Source organism: Ctenopharyngodon idella, chromosome 5 (assembly GCF_019924925.1).
Source record: "Ctenopharyngodon idella isolate HZGC_01 chromosome 5, HZGC01, whole genome shotgun sequence".
In the NCBI taxonomy this organism is placed as follows: Eukaryota; Metazoa; Chordata; class Actinopteri; order Cypriniformes; family Xenocyprididae; genus Ctenopharyngodon; species Ctenopharyngodon idella.
This window is the reverse complement of record NC_067224.1, coordinates 28,428,011-28,443,511: the sequence shown is the minus strand read 5'-3', so window position 1 is coordinate 28,443,511 and position 15,501 is coordinate 28,428,011. Positions and strand designations below refer to the sequence as shown.

The 15,501-nt window shown below is 35.4% G+C and overlaps 2 protein-coding genes across 6 annotated transcripts in view; one reads left to right on the top strand and one right to left on the bottom strand.

Moving 5' to 3' along the window:
* The window catches only part of slc4a5a (solute carrier family 4 member 5a), a 32,411-nt gene extending 20,941 nt beyond the window's left edge, over positions 1-11,470 (top strand). For 2 of the 3 annotated variants that reach the window (XM_051895685.1, XM_051895687.1), the window contains 11 exons: positions 1,509-1,570; positions 1,939-2,130; positions 3,109-3,222; positions 3,358-3,519; positions 3,606-3,784; positions 4,368-4,440; positions 5,700-5,768; positions 6,903-7,076; positions 8,177-8,350; positions 8,579-8,634; positions 10,569-11,470. In XM_051895685.1, the coding sequence (XP_051751645.1) occupies positions 1,509-1,570; positions 1,939-2,130; positions 3,109-3,222; positions 3,358-3,519; positions 3,606-3,784; positions 4,368-4,440; positions 5,700-5,768; positions 6,903-7,076; positions 8,177-8,350; positions 8,579-8,634; positions 10,569-10,749 (1,436 nt within the window). In that variant the 3' untranslated portion in view covers positions 10,750-11,470. The remainder of the gene's footprint in view (positions 1-1,508; positions 1,571-1,938; positions 2,131-3,108; positions 3,223-3,357; positions 3,520-3,605; positions 3,785-4,367; positions 4,441-5,699; positions 5,769-6,902; positions 7,077-8,176; positions 8,351-8,578; positions 8,635-10,568) is intronic. The other variant, XM_051895688.1, reaches the window with a different exon arrangement.
* Positions 11,471-11,635: 165 nt separating this feature from the next.
* On the bottom strand, positions 11,636-15,489 carry ogfod2 (2-oxoglutarate and iron-dependent oxygenase domain containing 2). 3 transcript variants are annotated; one of them, XM_051895696.1, is made up of 8 exons: positions 15,355-15,489; positions 14,906-14,984; positions 14,764-14,820; positions 14,558-14,668; positions 14,377-14,476; positions 14,149-14,273; positions 13,771-14,028; positions 11,636-12,221 (listed from the first exon to the last, which is right to left on the bottom strand). In XM_051895696.1, the coding sequence occupies exons 3-8, from the start codon at positions 14,806-14,808 to the stop codon at positions 11,949-11,951; spliced, it is 912 nt and encodes a 303-aa protein (XP_051751656.1). In that variant the 5' UTR covers positions 14,809-14,820; positions 14,906-14,984; positions 15,355-15,489; the 3' UTR covers positions 11,636-11,948. The 3 variants fall into 3 exon arrangements, with proteins under 3 accessions (XP_051751656.1, XP_051751654.1, XP_051751655.1); XM_051895694.1 differs by lacking the exon at positions 15,355-15,489 and having other exon boundaries at positions 14,906-15,342; XM_051895695.1 differs by lacking the exon at positions 15,355-15,489 and having other exon boundaries at positions 14,764-14,812; positions 14,906-15,342.
* Between the last annotated feature and the right edge of the window lie 12 nt (positions 15,490-15,501).

Below are 15,501 nucleotides of genomic sequence, written 5' to 3'. Positions count from 1 at the left end.
ACTAAAACGTAAAAATACTTACGTATTAACAGCAATAAAATGTAAATCATTTACGTATCCAAGTGTGAATGTGTACGAATTCCCATGTATTAATGTTAAAATCGTGGCATTGTTTTAAATCTGTTGTTTTCAATTGTCATAACAATACATGTTTTTAGTCAAATTTATTAAATACAGTTTACTCATCTACTTAATATGAAATAACATTTCTGACTTGTTAAACAAGACTACACTTTGAAACAAAGTTTCCTCCTATGCAGCGAATGACAATACATCCATACGATACACCAAAGTACAACATAAATTCACAAATCACATCAATTTTATTTGTTCGCTGTACTCCAAATCTTTAGAATCCATATGTTTGTAAGGAACAGATCCAAATTCATCCCTTTATCTGACCATCTTTATCTTCATTCTCAGCAGCGTCCGTCACAGTCAAAGCCTGCGCTTGTCGTTATGATTCAAATTTGAAAGTTGCGCCCGCCCTCGAGAACCTTTACGACATGGTTTACAGCACTGATATCGAACGCATATTGGCTCTCGACTGCTTCGTCACAGATTGCGCAGATGTTTTCACTGGGATTGACATTTGAAATGAGTGCACGCCTTCACGGAGAGAAGTCGGTTTCATATTTTCATGGATAAATAACTGCTCTGTATCCTATAAAAATTAAATTATTGTGATTACGTTTGTTTGTCTGTTATTCTTTTATTTATAACAGTACGTAGTTTTAAGAAATGGTTATGGTAGGTTTAGGGATAGGTGTAGGATTAGTGTCTCAAAATATCGTTTTAATGTTATATTTTTTACTAAAATTGTCATTTTCCTACACATTTCTATCCATTTTGTTTTATTCTTTTAACATTCTGTATAAAATGGGTATGTTTAGGTTCGGGATGGGGTTTAGGGATCTTACATTTATCTACAAAACAATAAAAGGGAAAAATATTTTTAGGTTTTTTCACTGTAAAAGTATTTTTACATTTTAGTGTTATAAATACGTCAATATTGTACGTTTCAGCACCTTTCTAAACGTTAAATGTACGTTTTGTGTCTTTAAAAGTTACGTATTAATACCTACGTATTAACAATGAGACCAGGCTGGTTTAAAGAGAACTGTCTGAGTGCATGTGATTATTGTAACTTATTTGTATTATGTTTGTTTTTGCTGCAAACCCCAAACGTGGCTGCTGATTGATGTGAGTACTTTTCAGTATGCATGTGTTTCACCTGGACAAATTGCATGTTTTTTTATGAGTTTGTACTTAGTCTAATGGCCTGCAGTAGTGAATGAAAAATAGCAGTAAGGTCTTTTGAAAGTAGTTTAGGCGTGCTGGATTATTTCAAACACAAACGAAAGTTTGATTGGGGCTACACCTGCAGTCATTTACATTTGCCAAAGCTGGCTTTGATCCTGGATAAATCCTTCTAACAAAGTGTTATTCAGATTTCCATTCGTTGTGCTCATTTTCCTCTCTGATTCTCCCTTTCTCTGTTTGTTCAGTGGCACCAATGATCTTCGATGTTGTAGTCCCAGTGCCAGATAATTCCTCTGCTCTCTTTGGTGTAAGTGCCTATTGTCTTCACCTCACTCACATCTGTGTTAGCATGACCTCAATTAGATTACAGCCTTTGAATCCACTGTATTTGCACTAACTATCACTGATTTTATAGCCCACAATGATATTTTGTGTTTTTGTATTATGTCAGATGAGTGACATCCCATATAATTTAATTAAAATTGACACTTTTTTACTGATCTTGCCTGCTGTATTGCACTGTGTTTTTGGTCCTGTCCTGTTTTATTCTCTGTTTTTCTCTTTTTTTTGGCCATTTATCCACCATGAAACCCTTCTATCCTTTACTTTGTCTACATTCCTTCCTCCTGTCCCTGATTTGTACCTTTTGTCTCTGCGTTTCTCCCATCTTCTCAGTTAAACGTAACAGCTCTGGACTGGACTCAGTTGAGTAAGAAGGAATGTGTGAAATATGGGGGCTCACTGGTTGGAAAGTCCTGCAAGTATGTTCCAGATCTTGCTCTCATGTCCTTCATTTTGTTCTTCGGCACCTACACTATGACTGTCAGTCTGAAGAAGTTCAAATTCAGTCGCTACTTTCCCACAAAGGTACGAGGTTTTTTTTTTTAGATTTTTACACTTGCACTTTTCTGTCTTTCACTTCATCCTTGTTAGTATCTTAGACATGTCTTTTCCTCTTTTATGTCAAAACCTTGAGTCTGACTATATCGTAAGAAAAGTTGTCAGTCTCTAACTTTTATTCTGCATTTTCCTAACTACTGACGGGATTTAGTAAGATCAGTAGGATCTTGTATAGTGTTAAAGCAATCAAAAGAGCTTTATACCTGCAAAATCATGAAAGATGAGCAAGGTGATGTGAGTTTAATCCTGCATGTGGCACACAAAACTTATATTAATGTTTATTTAAAGCATATATTTATGCTGTGCACTTCTTTACATGTATGATGACACATTTGGAAAAAAAATAGGACAAAATTTTCTTTAAGAGTATAACGAAGAGTAATTTTATATATATTAGTATTGTTGTTTATTATTATTATATACCTTGAGTACAAGAGTCACGTGACTACAACATCCTTTATGCGTTCTGTTACAAGACACTTGACAGATTTGGTTGGATCTCCCAAACTTAGTTTGTAGTAATTATTATAGTAAAAACAAAATCAGTGACCATCAAATGCCCACTTCAGTATATCTGCGGAAGTAGTATGTCATCTGGGAATTTTTCGCTTACTGTTTTTTGAATACTATGTATTTGGACATACTACACTTTTGGTGTACTGTTTTTCGCATACTATATAGTAGGGAAGTATTAAATTTCGGATGCAGTGTATGTGTTTGGAAGCATACAACAGACTCTGAGTGCAAGCATTAAATAAATAAAAACTCTTCAGTGATCTTGTGTTGACATTCATTTCTGTATTCAAAACTGCACAATTCATAGAAAGGTGGCAGGTTTGCAGACCAGTATATTATTACGTATCTTTTCAACAACATTGTGCTATATTTCTGCAGCTGCAGCTACGTGTTTTATTCATTCCTTTAATATATTTTGTTCCTATCAAGCTGAGGAAGTTAATTAGTGACTTCTCCATCTTCATGTCCATCATGACGTTTGTGGGGCTGGACATGCTTATAGGTTTGAAAACACCCAAACTCATTGTGCCCACGGAGTTCAAGGTGAGAGTAAATGAAGCTCAACTCGCATGTTCTGGAGAATGAAACTGATCTTGATTTTTTGTGACTTTTCAATAAAGCTTCCTCTTTAGTTTTTCTCAAATGTGTATTGGTTATTTTTTTTTTCAAATCATGTAGCCCACGCGCCCTGACCGGGGTTGGCTTGTGATGCCATTCGGAAAGAATCCGTGGTGGGTTTACCTGGCAAGCTCCGTCCCTGCTCTCCTTGTTACTATCCTCATCTTCATGGATCAGCAGATCAGTGCTGTCATCGTCAACCGCAAGGAAAATAAGTTAAAGGTATCAATGCAATGAACAGATCCTTAATCACCCCTGTTCTTTTCATTTACATTGACTTCCTCACATTCCCTATCTGTTTGTTACAGAAAGGTTGTGGGTATCACCTGGATCTACTGTGGGTGGGCATTCTGATGGCAGTCTGCTCTTTTATGGGTCTGCCATGGTATGTAGCGGCCACTGTTATTTCCATCGCTCACATTGACTCGCTGAAGATGGAGAGCGAGTCTAGTGCTCCAGGGGAACAGCCGCAGTTCCTGGGTGTGAGGTGAGAAAGACATAAACAACTTGTTTAGCAACCATAGCAGGTATGCACCATGGTCTCACACTGATAGCATTTCTGATTAGCTCTATACAGAAAAAACAAGTGATTTTTAGCTTACGACATTAAGTATTTTCTGTAATAAAAGCCATAAATTATAAAATGGTTATAGAGGGTGGGCTATCAAAGCTTATTACAAACTTGATTGACTAATTTACATGAGCAGGTAGACCACATTTATATTCAAGAAGTAATGGAACAGATGCCAAACCTCAAAATCTAGCTGTAAAGTGCTTAAATCATTTGGTCGGAAACACTGAAATACTTATGTACTGTTTACGTGTCTGGTGTAATCAAGGCACTTACTATCAGTGACAAATGTTATGTTTAAGAATTTACATTAAGTAGAAAATGTCTACTTAACACTAAAAGTGTTTGCTTAAGAGGCTGCCAAACATAACATAACAAGTAGCTACTTTGTTATTGTGCACAGTATAGAATACAATTGTGGCTGTTCAGTACATATATCACAGTTCTCCACTCACAGAATGTCTCTTTCATTTTTGTTCTGCTTCTCTTCCAATTACAGAGAACAAAGACTGACAGGAATCCTGGTGTTTGTGATGACAGGAGTGTCTATCTTCTTGGCCCCCATCCTACAAGTGAGCTTGTTGAAATGACAGAGATAATTAATACTGACTGACCTATCATTTTAGGGTAGATTAGCAATTATTATTATAAAAATGCTCTATGAGGATGTCTGTATGATCTACTCTGCTTTAGCTGTACTATCTCAAATAGGTAAAGAGCAAACTAATGTTATGTACACTACCGTTCAAATTTTTCTTAAAATGTATTTGAAAGGAGTCTCTTATGCTCAACAAGGCTGCAATTATTTGATCAAAAACACAATAGAAACAGTCATATTTTGAAATATTGCACAATTAAAATAACCGTTTTCAATTTTAATATATTACAAAATGTAATTTATTCCTGTGATGGCAATTACTGCAGTCTTTAGTCCTTTAGTTGCATGGTCCTATAGAAATCATTCTAATATGCTGATTTGCTGCTCAAAAAAACATTTCTTTTTATTATCACAGTTGAAAATATTATTTTTTTTGTTGTTGTTGAAACTGATAATTTTTTTTACTGTCACTTATAATCAATTTAATGCATTCTTGCAATATGAGTTTTAATCTTAATGACCCCAAACTTTTGAACATTTACATTTTATGTATTTACTTAAAATACCCTGAATTTCTAAAACGGTTAAAGTGAACATAGAATATCAGCCTGAAAGTCTTTTTTTATTATTATTCATGTGACTTTAAATGCACTTGAAATGTTTTTAAAGGTCGAACATTCTAAGAAAACCTTAATAAAACCGACCTTTTAAAAAAAAAAAGGTAAGGAAGCATTTGCCCTTTTTTTTAAGGTAAGTGCCCCTGCAGGAAGTGCACTATTTTGTTAAAATTAAGTGCAAAAGCAAGCTACATCTGTTTCTCTGACATTCATTTTACTTCCATAATCTAATGAACCTGAGAGAAAGTGTAGGTTTAATACATCAGTAAATTGATTGGATGGTGTAAAGTGGCCTTTACATACTGTGCTACAATGGAGCCAGACTGAGAATGTGAATTCTCTAAAACAATGATTAAATAGCTATTTGGCTACTGGTTAACATTATCCAATAGCACACATCGCCAGACAAGTGACATCAACAGAAAGGAAATCTGTTTTAGAGGAAGAACAAGTTTTGACATTTTGCATTTTATATATTTAAAAAGGAATGCTTATTATATTATAAATGTTATACGATTAAATCAGGTCAATTTTGTCTTCATGTTTACTTTAAGTCTAACTGCTGTTGCTTTGTTTTTCAGCTGAAGTGTAATTTTTTTATTTATTTTTTTTCTAGTTCATTCCTATGCCAGTCTTGTATGGGGTATTCCTCTACATGGGTGTAGCTTCTCTCAGTGGAATCCAAGTAAGTGCCTTTAGGGATATAACCTTTTCCAGTCCCTCCTCCTTCCCCTCACAGCCATTACTGAACTGCTTGGAACAGCTCTGATAGCGAATGTACTTTTATGGTTTTTGACATTGCTAAGTTATATCATACTAAAACTTTCAAACCATGCAAGGAAAACATCACAACCTGCACTGTGAGTGTGAGCGTAACACTCATTTGTATGCACACTACAACTGTGTTTAGTGATTAGAAATGAGTGATTTCTCCACTCTGTGACATTGCAGGGATAGAAGAGTGTGGTGTTGTGGGAATGGATATTTGCATGCTGGCTGGGTTTACTGAGGCAATTTTGAGCTGCATTTTGATGAGGCTGTCAGACTGCAGTGAGAATCCACCCTCTTGTGTAGCTTGGCAGTGGCCAGGTGCTTCTTTGCTGTGCTCTAGTAGTCTAGTTTAATGTCAGCTAGAGAACAAGAGGAGGACAATGGCAAAATGATGGACCTCGAGCGGAGACTGTATACTGAATGAATACAAAACTTCATGTTACTTTGAGGCTAAATGCTCAAAAGTTGATGTTGTCTTTAAACATTAAAGTGTTCTTTTCTATGTGACAAGCTTTGGCATGTGAATTCATAATTGTCTTATATAAGTGAGGTAAAAGAATGGACTAAAAAGGAGGGCAGAAAAAATCTGTTTATTTACTCATCCTGTCGTTTCAAACCTGAATGACTTTCTTGTTTCTGACTTTCTTGATTTCACGAAGGACACAAACACATAAAAATCATCCATATGTCTCTTGCGCTACATTTAAAGTCTTTTAAAGCCATTCGATAGTTTTGTGTGAGGAAAAAAAATCAAAATTTAAGTTGTTATTCATTGATAATCTTCCCCTCAAATGAACTACAACCAGATCATTGAGTCAGTTGAGAACCAGATCCATCCAAATTGTGAACAAATCATTCAGATCGAATCATTTTGTAAAGTAAAAAAAGGTTTGACTTGTCCTTTTTGAGCTGAACAAGCCTGGTCCTCATTCACTTTCATTAGATGGAAAAGAGTCATTTGAATTTGGAATGACATGAGGGTGAGTAAATAATGACAGATTTTTTATTTTTGTCAACTGCGTATCTAATCCAACATTGTCTTTCATAGTTCTGGGACAGGATCAAACTGATCATGATGCCAGCAAAACACCAGCCAGACTTTTCATATCTGCGTCACGTACCGCTGAGGAGAATCCACCTGTTCACACTGGTGCAGATTGTGTGCTTAACTGTTCTCTGGATCCTCAAATCTACATTCCTCGCTATCATCTTCCCAGTCATGGTATGGGAACTTATATTGCGACACATAATCCCATAAGCACTCACATATATCATGACTCATAAAACAATATTAGTTTCAATAAAGCTTTCTGAATGTAATCTATTTAGTAAGGGATTATTTTACTTTGTATGATTGTACTTTGTAGTTCAGTCACGCTGTGAACAGGCCGTTCTGTTCATCAACTGAATTTCCAGCGGTCTGTGATTTACTATGTAATTAACTTCTCAAGGTTTTTTAAAGGGTTAGTTGACCCAAAAATTAAAATTCTGACATTAATTACTCACCCTCATGTCGTTCCACACCCATAAGACCTTCGTTCATCTTCGGAACACAAATTAAGTTATTTTTGATCAAATCTGATGGCTCAGTGAGGCCTGCATTGACAGCAAGATAATTAACACTTTCAGTGCCCAGAAAGCTACTAAAGACATATTTAAAACAGTTCATGTGACTGCAGTGGTTCAACCTTAATGTTATGAAGCGACAAGAATACTTTTTGTGCGCCAAAAAACCCCCCAAAATAACGACTTTATCTAGTGATGGGCGATTTCAAAACAGTGCTTCATGAAGCTTTACGAATCTTTTGTTTCGAATCAGGGATTCAGAGCACCAAAGTCACGGAATTTCAATGGTTGATCACTGGGGGGCGTGACTTTGGCAGTTTGATACACACTCCGAACCACTGAATCGAAACAAAAGATTCATAAAGCTTCGAAGCTTCATGAAGCAGTGTTTTGAAATCACCCATCACTAGATACTGTCATTATTTTGTTTTTTTGGCACACAAAAAGTATTCTCATCACTTCATAACATTAAGGTTGAACCACTGTAGTCACATGAACTGTTTTAAATACGTTTTTAGTAGCTTTCTGGGCATTGAGAGTTTTAATTGTCTTGCTGGCAATGCAGGCCTCACTGAGCCATCGGATTTTATGAAAATATCTTAATTTGTGTTTCTTAAGTTGTGCACCTTACGGGTGTGGAACGACATGAGGGTGAGTAATTAATGACAGAATTTTCATTTTTGGGTGAACTAACCCTTTTAGGACAGTGAACATTAAAGATAAAAAACAAACAGTTTCTGTCTCTCGATCCCTCAGATTCTTGGTCTCATGGTGGTACGAAAGATGTTGGACATGGTCTTTTCTCAACACGATCTGGCATGGCTGGACGATATCCTGCCTGAGAAGGAAAAGAAGAAAAAGGAGGATGAAAAGAAGAACACCAAGAAGGACAAAAAGAAAGGCAAAGCAGCGGATGACGGTGAAGAAGACGTAAGTGTTTAAGTACTGGGATTTAAATGAAAGATTGCTGACTTGACTAAAATCATCTTTGGTCTTCACCCAAAATGGTCTATATTTCAATGATGTTTAAGATCCACTATTGCATTGTGTTTCACTACTGCCACCTTCTGGTGGAGAAGAGCCTCATGAGTGTACCGTTCGAAGTTGACACATTCTGCACATGCATATACTTATCTTCCTCCGTTCTTTGGCCCACAGGACAAGTACCAACCTTATACAAACTGCTCTCCCAGTGATTCAGACTTGGATCGCAGGTACTGTGTGCTCAAACTACACGTTCCCTACCGTGACCTCCTACAGGCGCCAGACTCCAACTCAGAGTGGGCGGCACGATGCCAACCAGGCAGTTACTACCACTGATACTGACTTTATTAGATTTTAAAAATGAGAATTTCCTCTTAAATACACTAGCACTCACTACCACTCTATATTTAATATTACTAAATAATGCATTAATATTTATATAGAAGTAGATGACATAGTTGAGAGGCAGCTCAGGATATTAAATGTATAACTGCCAAGACCAATAAAATGGTCATGCAAGCCCCCCTGTATACAGTATTTTGCCATATTTTATTTGAGTATTTACCTATAGATTTTTGCCTTGCCATGCGCTTTGAAGCAATGCAGATAGAATTGTTTTCATGCATCCACCAGTATTTTACTCTGCATGCTGTTTTAAATAATGTGTAATTTATTGTGTTATGCATAGGTGTTTTTACATTGCTTACATTTTCACACCCAAAGAAACGGCACACATAGATAATAATTATTGAACCTGCATAATAAGATGTGGGTACAGTTTCCATTTATTTACCTGAAATACTGGGAAAGATGCCAGTGAGAAAAGTTATCTGAATAAATATAATGTACCCTACTTGGTTTACTTTTTTTGCAAGCTTTCCAAAAGCTTTACATTTTTAGTAGATATAAAGATACAAATTTTGGTTGTTTCTTTCTCCTGTGTGATTGTGGTCCCAATAAGAGTGCTTATACAGAATAATGCTGGTACCAGATTTTCTAAGTTGTTTTTTTGTTTTGTTTTTTTGCTTTATGAAGGTTTCCCAGCATGGTTTCTCTCACACTATATCCACAACCCATTTACTTACCCAAATGCATTCCTCTGTATCACTCTGATGTAAAAATGTAAAATCTGCTGGGTTTCATGTCTGCATTGCTGTTCAGGGGGCATGGTTTGGATGAAGTGTTCACTTTAATGAAGACTGAATTTTTTTAACATTAGTTATTGCATTAGGTATTATATTCAGTTTCATAACTTATTTTTAATCTAGAATAATATTAATTTATGAATATATTATTGTTGTTTATAATAGTCTTTATAAAAATACTTTTGTATATTCTATATGCAATAGCTTTGCACTACTGTTCAAAGGTTTGGGGTCAGTAAGGTTTTTTAATTAATACTGTTTTCAGCAAAGACACATTTAAAGACTTTCACATTGTTACAAAAATTTGTATTTTTGATCAAATAAATGCTGCCTTGGTGAAAATAAGAGACTATTTTTAACATTCTAATCAAAAATTTTAAATTATTACTTTATATATTCTATATTTAAATGTTAAAAATATATTAGAAATGTCTAATGTAGAAATGAACATTAACCAATAACCAAAATTATATTATGATTCCTAATGCATTAACTAATGCTAATGTAGAACCTTATTGTTAATTTCCCTAGTAATTATCACAAAACACTTTAGTTATCTCCTTAGCGCATAATATGAAACACATAGGACATCATACTGAGCCTTCTTTCTGATTTGGGTGTGCCCTGATCCAAAATCTTTCCCCTGAAACATTTGTGCAGTCACACCGTCTCTGTCACCTGCATCTATAATTTTAATGTTTGCACTTTATTTTACAGTACAGTATGTGCACTTACATGTACTTACCTAAGAAAGTACTGGGTAATATAAGGTAACTACATGGGTTAGGGTTAGGTTTAGGGGTAGGGGTAGGTTCAGGGTTAGTATCTAGTTATTACCCAGTTGTTGTAATTATTAAAATAAGTACATAGTATGTACATGGGGACTGTAAAATAAAGTGCTACCATCTTAATACAGACTCCCTGGTCACCATCCTGATACTCAGCTGTACCTCCTCCCTGTCATGACCCTCTCCTCTTACTCCTCCTCACTCTTGTAACTGGAAGTTGCCATTCCACAGCATCACTCTGCACCTGAAGATCTCCTGTCCGTCGTCCCCAGCGATGCCACTGGCCAGAGGGATGTCTTGCCCCGTGCCCCAGGTGAAGATTGAGATGGATTCGGACTATGATGAAACAGATATTAACCCTAGAGGCAGACACAGGGATCACAGGGACATGAGCAGCGAAACAACACTATAATGCTGGTTCTCCAGTTGTGGAACTGTGAACACTATGGAACATTAGACACTCTGTCTCCGCTTGTTTGAAACTCCTGTGTTGCTAATACAGATGTTCATGTTTAACTTACGATACAGAGTGGATCAGACAGCACTTCATAGCACAACTGTGATGTGGCATAAGTCGTCAGTGGTTGAATTATTTTAAAAGATAAACATTGAGCCAGAGTGTATGATTTATGCTACGTATGCATCAAACATGGATTTTCGTTTCTTATTTTAAAAGCCAAATTAAAACTTGCTGCAAATTCAGTAAATTTTACTGGAAAATGGAATCAATATAACTCCATAAATAATGTAAAAACTAGATCAACTTCATATTCAAGATTCCAGTATCTTTGATATGATTACAATTAACAATTATGATTTTGTTTTCCCCTGTAACTGCTTATACCTCTGGGTCTAGTAGTGTTGTCTTTCTCCAACGTCACGCTTTTCCTTGCTTTCCCTTTCTTTTCCTGCTTATAACACTCAAAAATCAAAGTTGGGGAGAAGAAACAACCAAAAAAAAAAGAAAAAAAGCTTTGAAATAACAAATAAAACAGATTTTGGCCTTTCATTTTATTTGCTTGAATGTTTCAGAATGCTTGTGTGAGCTGTGGTAGGTGTAAACACAGATGTTTTCTCTGTATTTTTATATTCTGTGCATAAATATGTGTAACTGGGCAGGTTGCAAACGATGGATGTTGGCTGACATGAGATTTAACCTCTAAAGGAAAAAAGAACTGTTTTAAGATGCAATAATTGTCTCCTGATAACTTGAATTCTGGTAAAGGTTTAAAAATTAAGATTAAAAATATTTACTGATATTAATGTTTTTGTACATATAAGCCATATACATTAGAATGTTTTTTGTTGTTGTTGTTTATAATATTTTATTGTACATCTCAAATCCCTTGTATATATATATATTAACAATTCATCCTAAGATAAGACATTGACTAAAATAGCAGGCTTAAAACCACTACATTCACAATCAATTGAATATTTAATCTGGTCATTTGCAGTCAAAATTACTCAAGAACAAAAACACTTACACCTTTGGTACTGATTTAGAAAAAGGCACAATGGACCAAAATCATATTTTAATCCTGATTGCCAACCTACTGAGCAAAGGACCATAAATTAGAGAAAAACAGCACCTATATGCACTGAACAAGATCATGTTAAAGAACATGACACATTCCTACTAGTGTCATCATCAGGGTCCATGGTGAAGCCATCACTGAATCCGTTACTCTCCACTAGCGTGGGTCTCTTACAACACATAGGGCAGAGTTTGTTTCTCTCGCGTGAAGCTCGCATCCACACGATCAGGTTCCAGCGTGTGCCTGAAGAGATAGGCAGAGCACCGTGCATGTGCTGGCCCCTGTGAAGCAGACCCTCAGTTACGTGATGCTCCACTTCCACACACTCCGTCTCACTCAGAGGCACCTGAGACAAACGCACACAATCAGAACACTGTAAATACATCTTTAATGTGCATTATTAGGCCGCATGCTTGTGCTGCCCACTGTTTCATCCAAAACTGTCTTTGTAAAGTTAACTAATGTGTTCTATAATCATGAAATAAAATCTCTTCTTGAAGAAATTGTTTGCTTGCTCTTTTAGGGTAGTTGAATGGAGAATGTGATAATACTTCATTTTATTTTATTTCCACTGTATGCATTAAACAGAAGACTACACTTAAATCTTTGATACATAGGACCTCCTAGTTTGAAGGACCCCTATCTATATATCTATATAGATCTATATATTTTTGTATAGACTGATTTACTGTATACTGATTTGTGTGTGAAAAAAATATTAGGAATGATATGAAGACAACGTGGATTTCAAAAGTAAATAATTTGCATTTATAGTCATTGCACTTAAGCCATACCAAGTTATCAAAATACCGGTAACACTTTACAATAAGGTTTCATTAGTTAACCTTTTTATTTAACATGAACTAAGAATGAACAATACTTCTACAGCAGTTATTATTTGTTAATGTTAATTTCAACATTTACTAAAACATTATTAAAATCAAAAGTTGTATTTGTTAACATTAGTTAATGTGCATTGTGAACCAACATGAACAAAAAAGGAACAGCTGGATTTTTATTAACTAATATTAACAAAGATTAATAAATACTGTAACAAATGTATTGATCATTGTTAGTTCATGTTAGTTAATACATTAACTAATGTTAACAAATTAGACCTTATTGTAAAGTGTTACCAAAACACCTATTATAAAATCTATATAAATTATTAAAAAAAATCTAAAATGAAAATTAAATCTAAAAATCAGAAATATTTAGTTTATTTTAGTTTATATTGACATATTAAGAGAATTTCAAATTAACATGCCTGGGAATGGACCCCTATATACAGTCAAACCAAAAATTATTCAGACATTTTTGATATATTTTTACTAGTGGGTGCAGGACACTATAGTTCATTTATGTAAGTGAGGATAGCAAAAAAAAAAAAAAAAGTAAACTGTGACATATTATACTATATTATCTTCATACAGTGGATTACCAGTGAAATTGATAAAAATTTGGAACCAAAAATTATTCAGACACTGACCTGACCATGTTTTGCTTAAGTGTTATCTGACATAATTAAGATTAATTTTTTCTGACACAGTTTAACTCTGAGATCTTGTCATATTTTATAACCATTTTTTTTTAAACTATAGTAAATAAACTGTATTAATGAATGAAATGTTCAAGGTGTCTGAATACATTTTGGTTTGACTGTATATATATAGGGGTCCATTATATATATATATATATATATATATATATATTTAATGGGCAGTCGTGGCAGTGTGTGCACTTGGATGGGTGAAATGCAGAGCACACATTCCGAGTATGGGACACTATACTTAGCTACACGTCACTTTGCTCTAGATATCTTTACGAGCAGATTTTCAATTTTCAATTTCTAAGATCACTGTCTGGGAATTCTCAAAAAGCTGTCTTATAAGCACCTGTCTCATGTCTCCAAAGAACAGGTTCCCCTCTGTGAAGTCTTTCCCCAGTGATACATTTAGAGTGACTTCAGCATTGTCATAATGATAGCAAAGTTCCAAGTCTTCACGCATAGCATACTTGACCACGAAAGCCTTGTGACTGTCCAGACAGCTTCCTCCACAGTCACTGTAGAGCAGAGCCGTGAGTGGACGCAGATAGACCTCCCTCAGTGGGGTGATGAAGCTCTCATCAAAGCCCAGTTCATTAAGAAGAATCTGAATTTGTTTAGAGATGTTAAATTGGTATAAAACAAAGAGCAACATTAGTCTGCATTTTGATGGCAATGTCAATCACATGAGAACTGGATTAAGTGTATATTGATAAAAAACTTGTACCCCATAATTGTTCATGGTGTTCGGCTTGCCCTTCGGGGCATCAGACTGTTCAAAATGCTCCAGCTCTTCTATAAGGTCCTTGCAGAATTCCTCTCGGAACACTGGGAATCTGTACACTCTTGGTGCTGTAAAATATACAATAAACAGAATTTGCTGACATGTGATTTATCTCCCATAATTTGATGGTCAAAAGATTTAAATTAGAGCATGAGTAAATTAGAAGCTTACCTGCTTCTGTTTGGATGAGTTTCAATAGTCCTTCCACGGTTGCATCACTTGTAGCACAGTATTTTACCATCTGTAAAAGCTCTGGGGCCAGGAATGATTCCTTGTACAGGATACATGATATTACAGTATATCAATGAACGATTTTATATCATATACTGCCCGTTCTGCTCATTCTATGTACCTGTAGATGATAAACATGTTGATGTAGAGGTGTATAAATCTTCTTGATGGTAGCTGCTCTCTCTGCTGATTTCAATTCATGATTCTGACGTCTCTCGATTTCTGCATGAATCTATAAATACATGACGGAGTAAATAATCACACTTTGACAGCCTTGATCTCCATCGTTACCGCTAGAGTGATTTCTACTCTCGAGAGCTCACTCACCTTTCCAATCACGTCTCTCAACTGAGATTCAGAGACACAACCCATGGATCTGAGGACCTTAAGCAAATGTCAGTGGTGTTCAAAGAGAAATGGCAAGTATTTGACATTAAGACATTAGCCAGTGTTGCTGTAGATCACTTACATTTTGATAGTCCTTCCTAAACTGGCTTTCTGAGACGAATCGAACATGAAGCTTGTATTCTTCAAGAAAAATATTATCTCTGAAAAAGCAACTGCATGTGTAAAATCTCTTCATGGTGTATTCAGATTTGCATTTGACTCATCTAAATCCAACTACATACTGTTGTATATTTATACAGACGTAATATTTACGACTTTTGAAACATTGTAAGCGAACGAGAACACATTTCAGATCTGTCTGACCAGTTTGAAGTTGAACTGTCAATCTGTTCAGAGCTCCGCCTACTCAATGTTTGTTTTGGATCAACCAGAAATATGTCGGTAATGAAACAAACGGCTTCGCCAAAATCAATACATAAATTAAATAATCACATTTGATAACGCTACAATTTGTTTTCCATGTAAATAAGTATAAATATTCTAGACATATCTAAAAAGAGCGATAAATACCAAGAGTGATAAAAGATGTTAAGTTTACTTCCTGGTACGTCCTTCAATTCCTTCCGTCCGACTGTTATTGTATGTTTGTGTGTGCACGCGCAAGTTCAAAGCAAATCACGGCTGTTGTTTTGAATTTAAAATTGGAAGATTATTTAG

Excerpts from the sequence above, each read along its gene's own strand:
- ogfod2 (XM_051895694.1), bottom strand. The coding sequence starts at position 15,019 with ATGAAGAGATTTTACACATGCAGTTGCTTTTTCAGAGATAATATTTTT. Across the intron at positions 14,669-14,763 it reads TGAGAGACGTGATTGGAAAG|ATTCATGCAGAAATCGAGAG; the intron begins GTGAGTGAGCTC and ends ATGTATTTATAG. Across the intron at positions 14,274-14,376 it reads ACTCATCCAAACAGAAGCAG|CACCAAGAGTGTACAGATTC; the intron begins GTAAGCTTCTAA and ends TATATTTTACAG.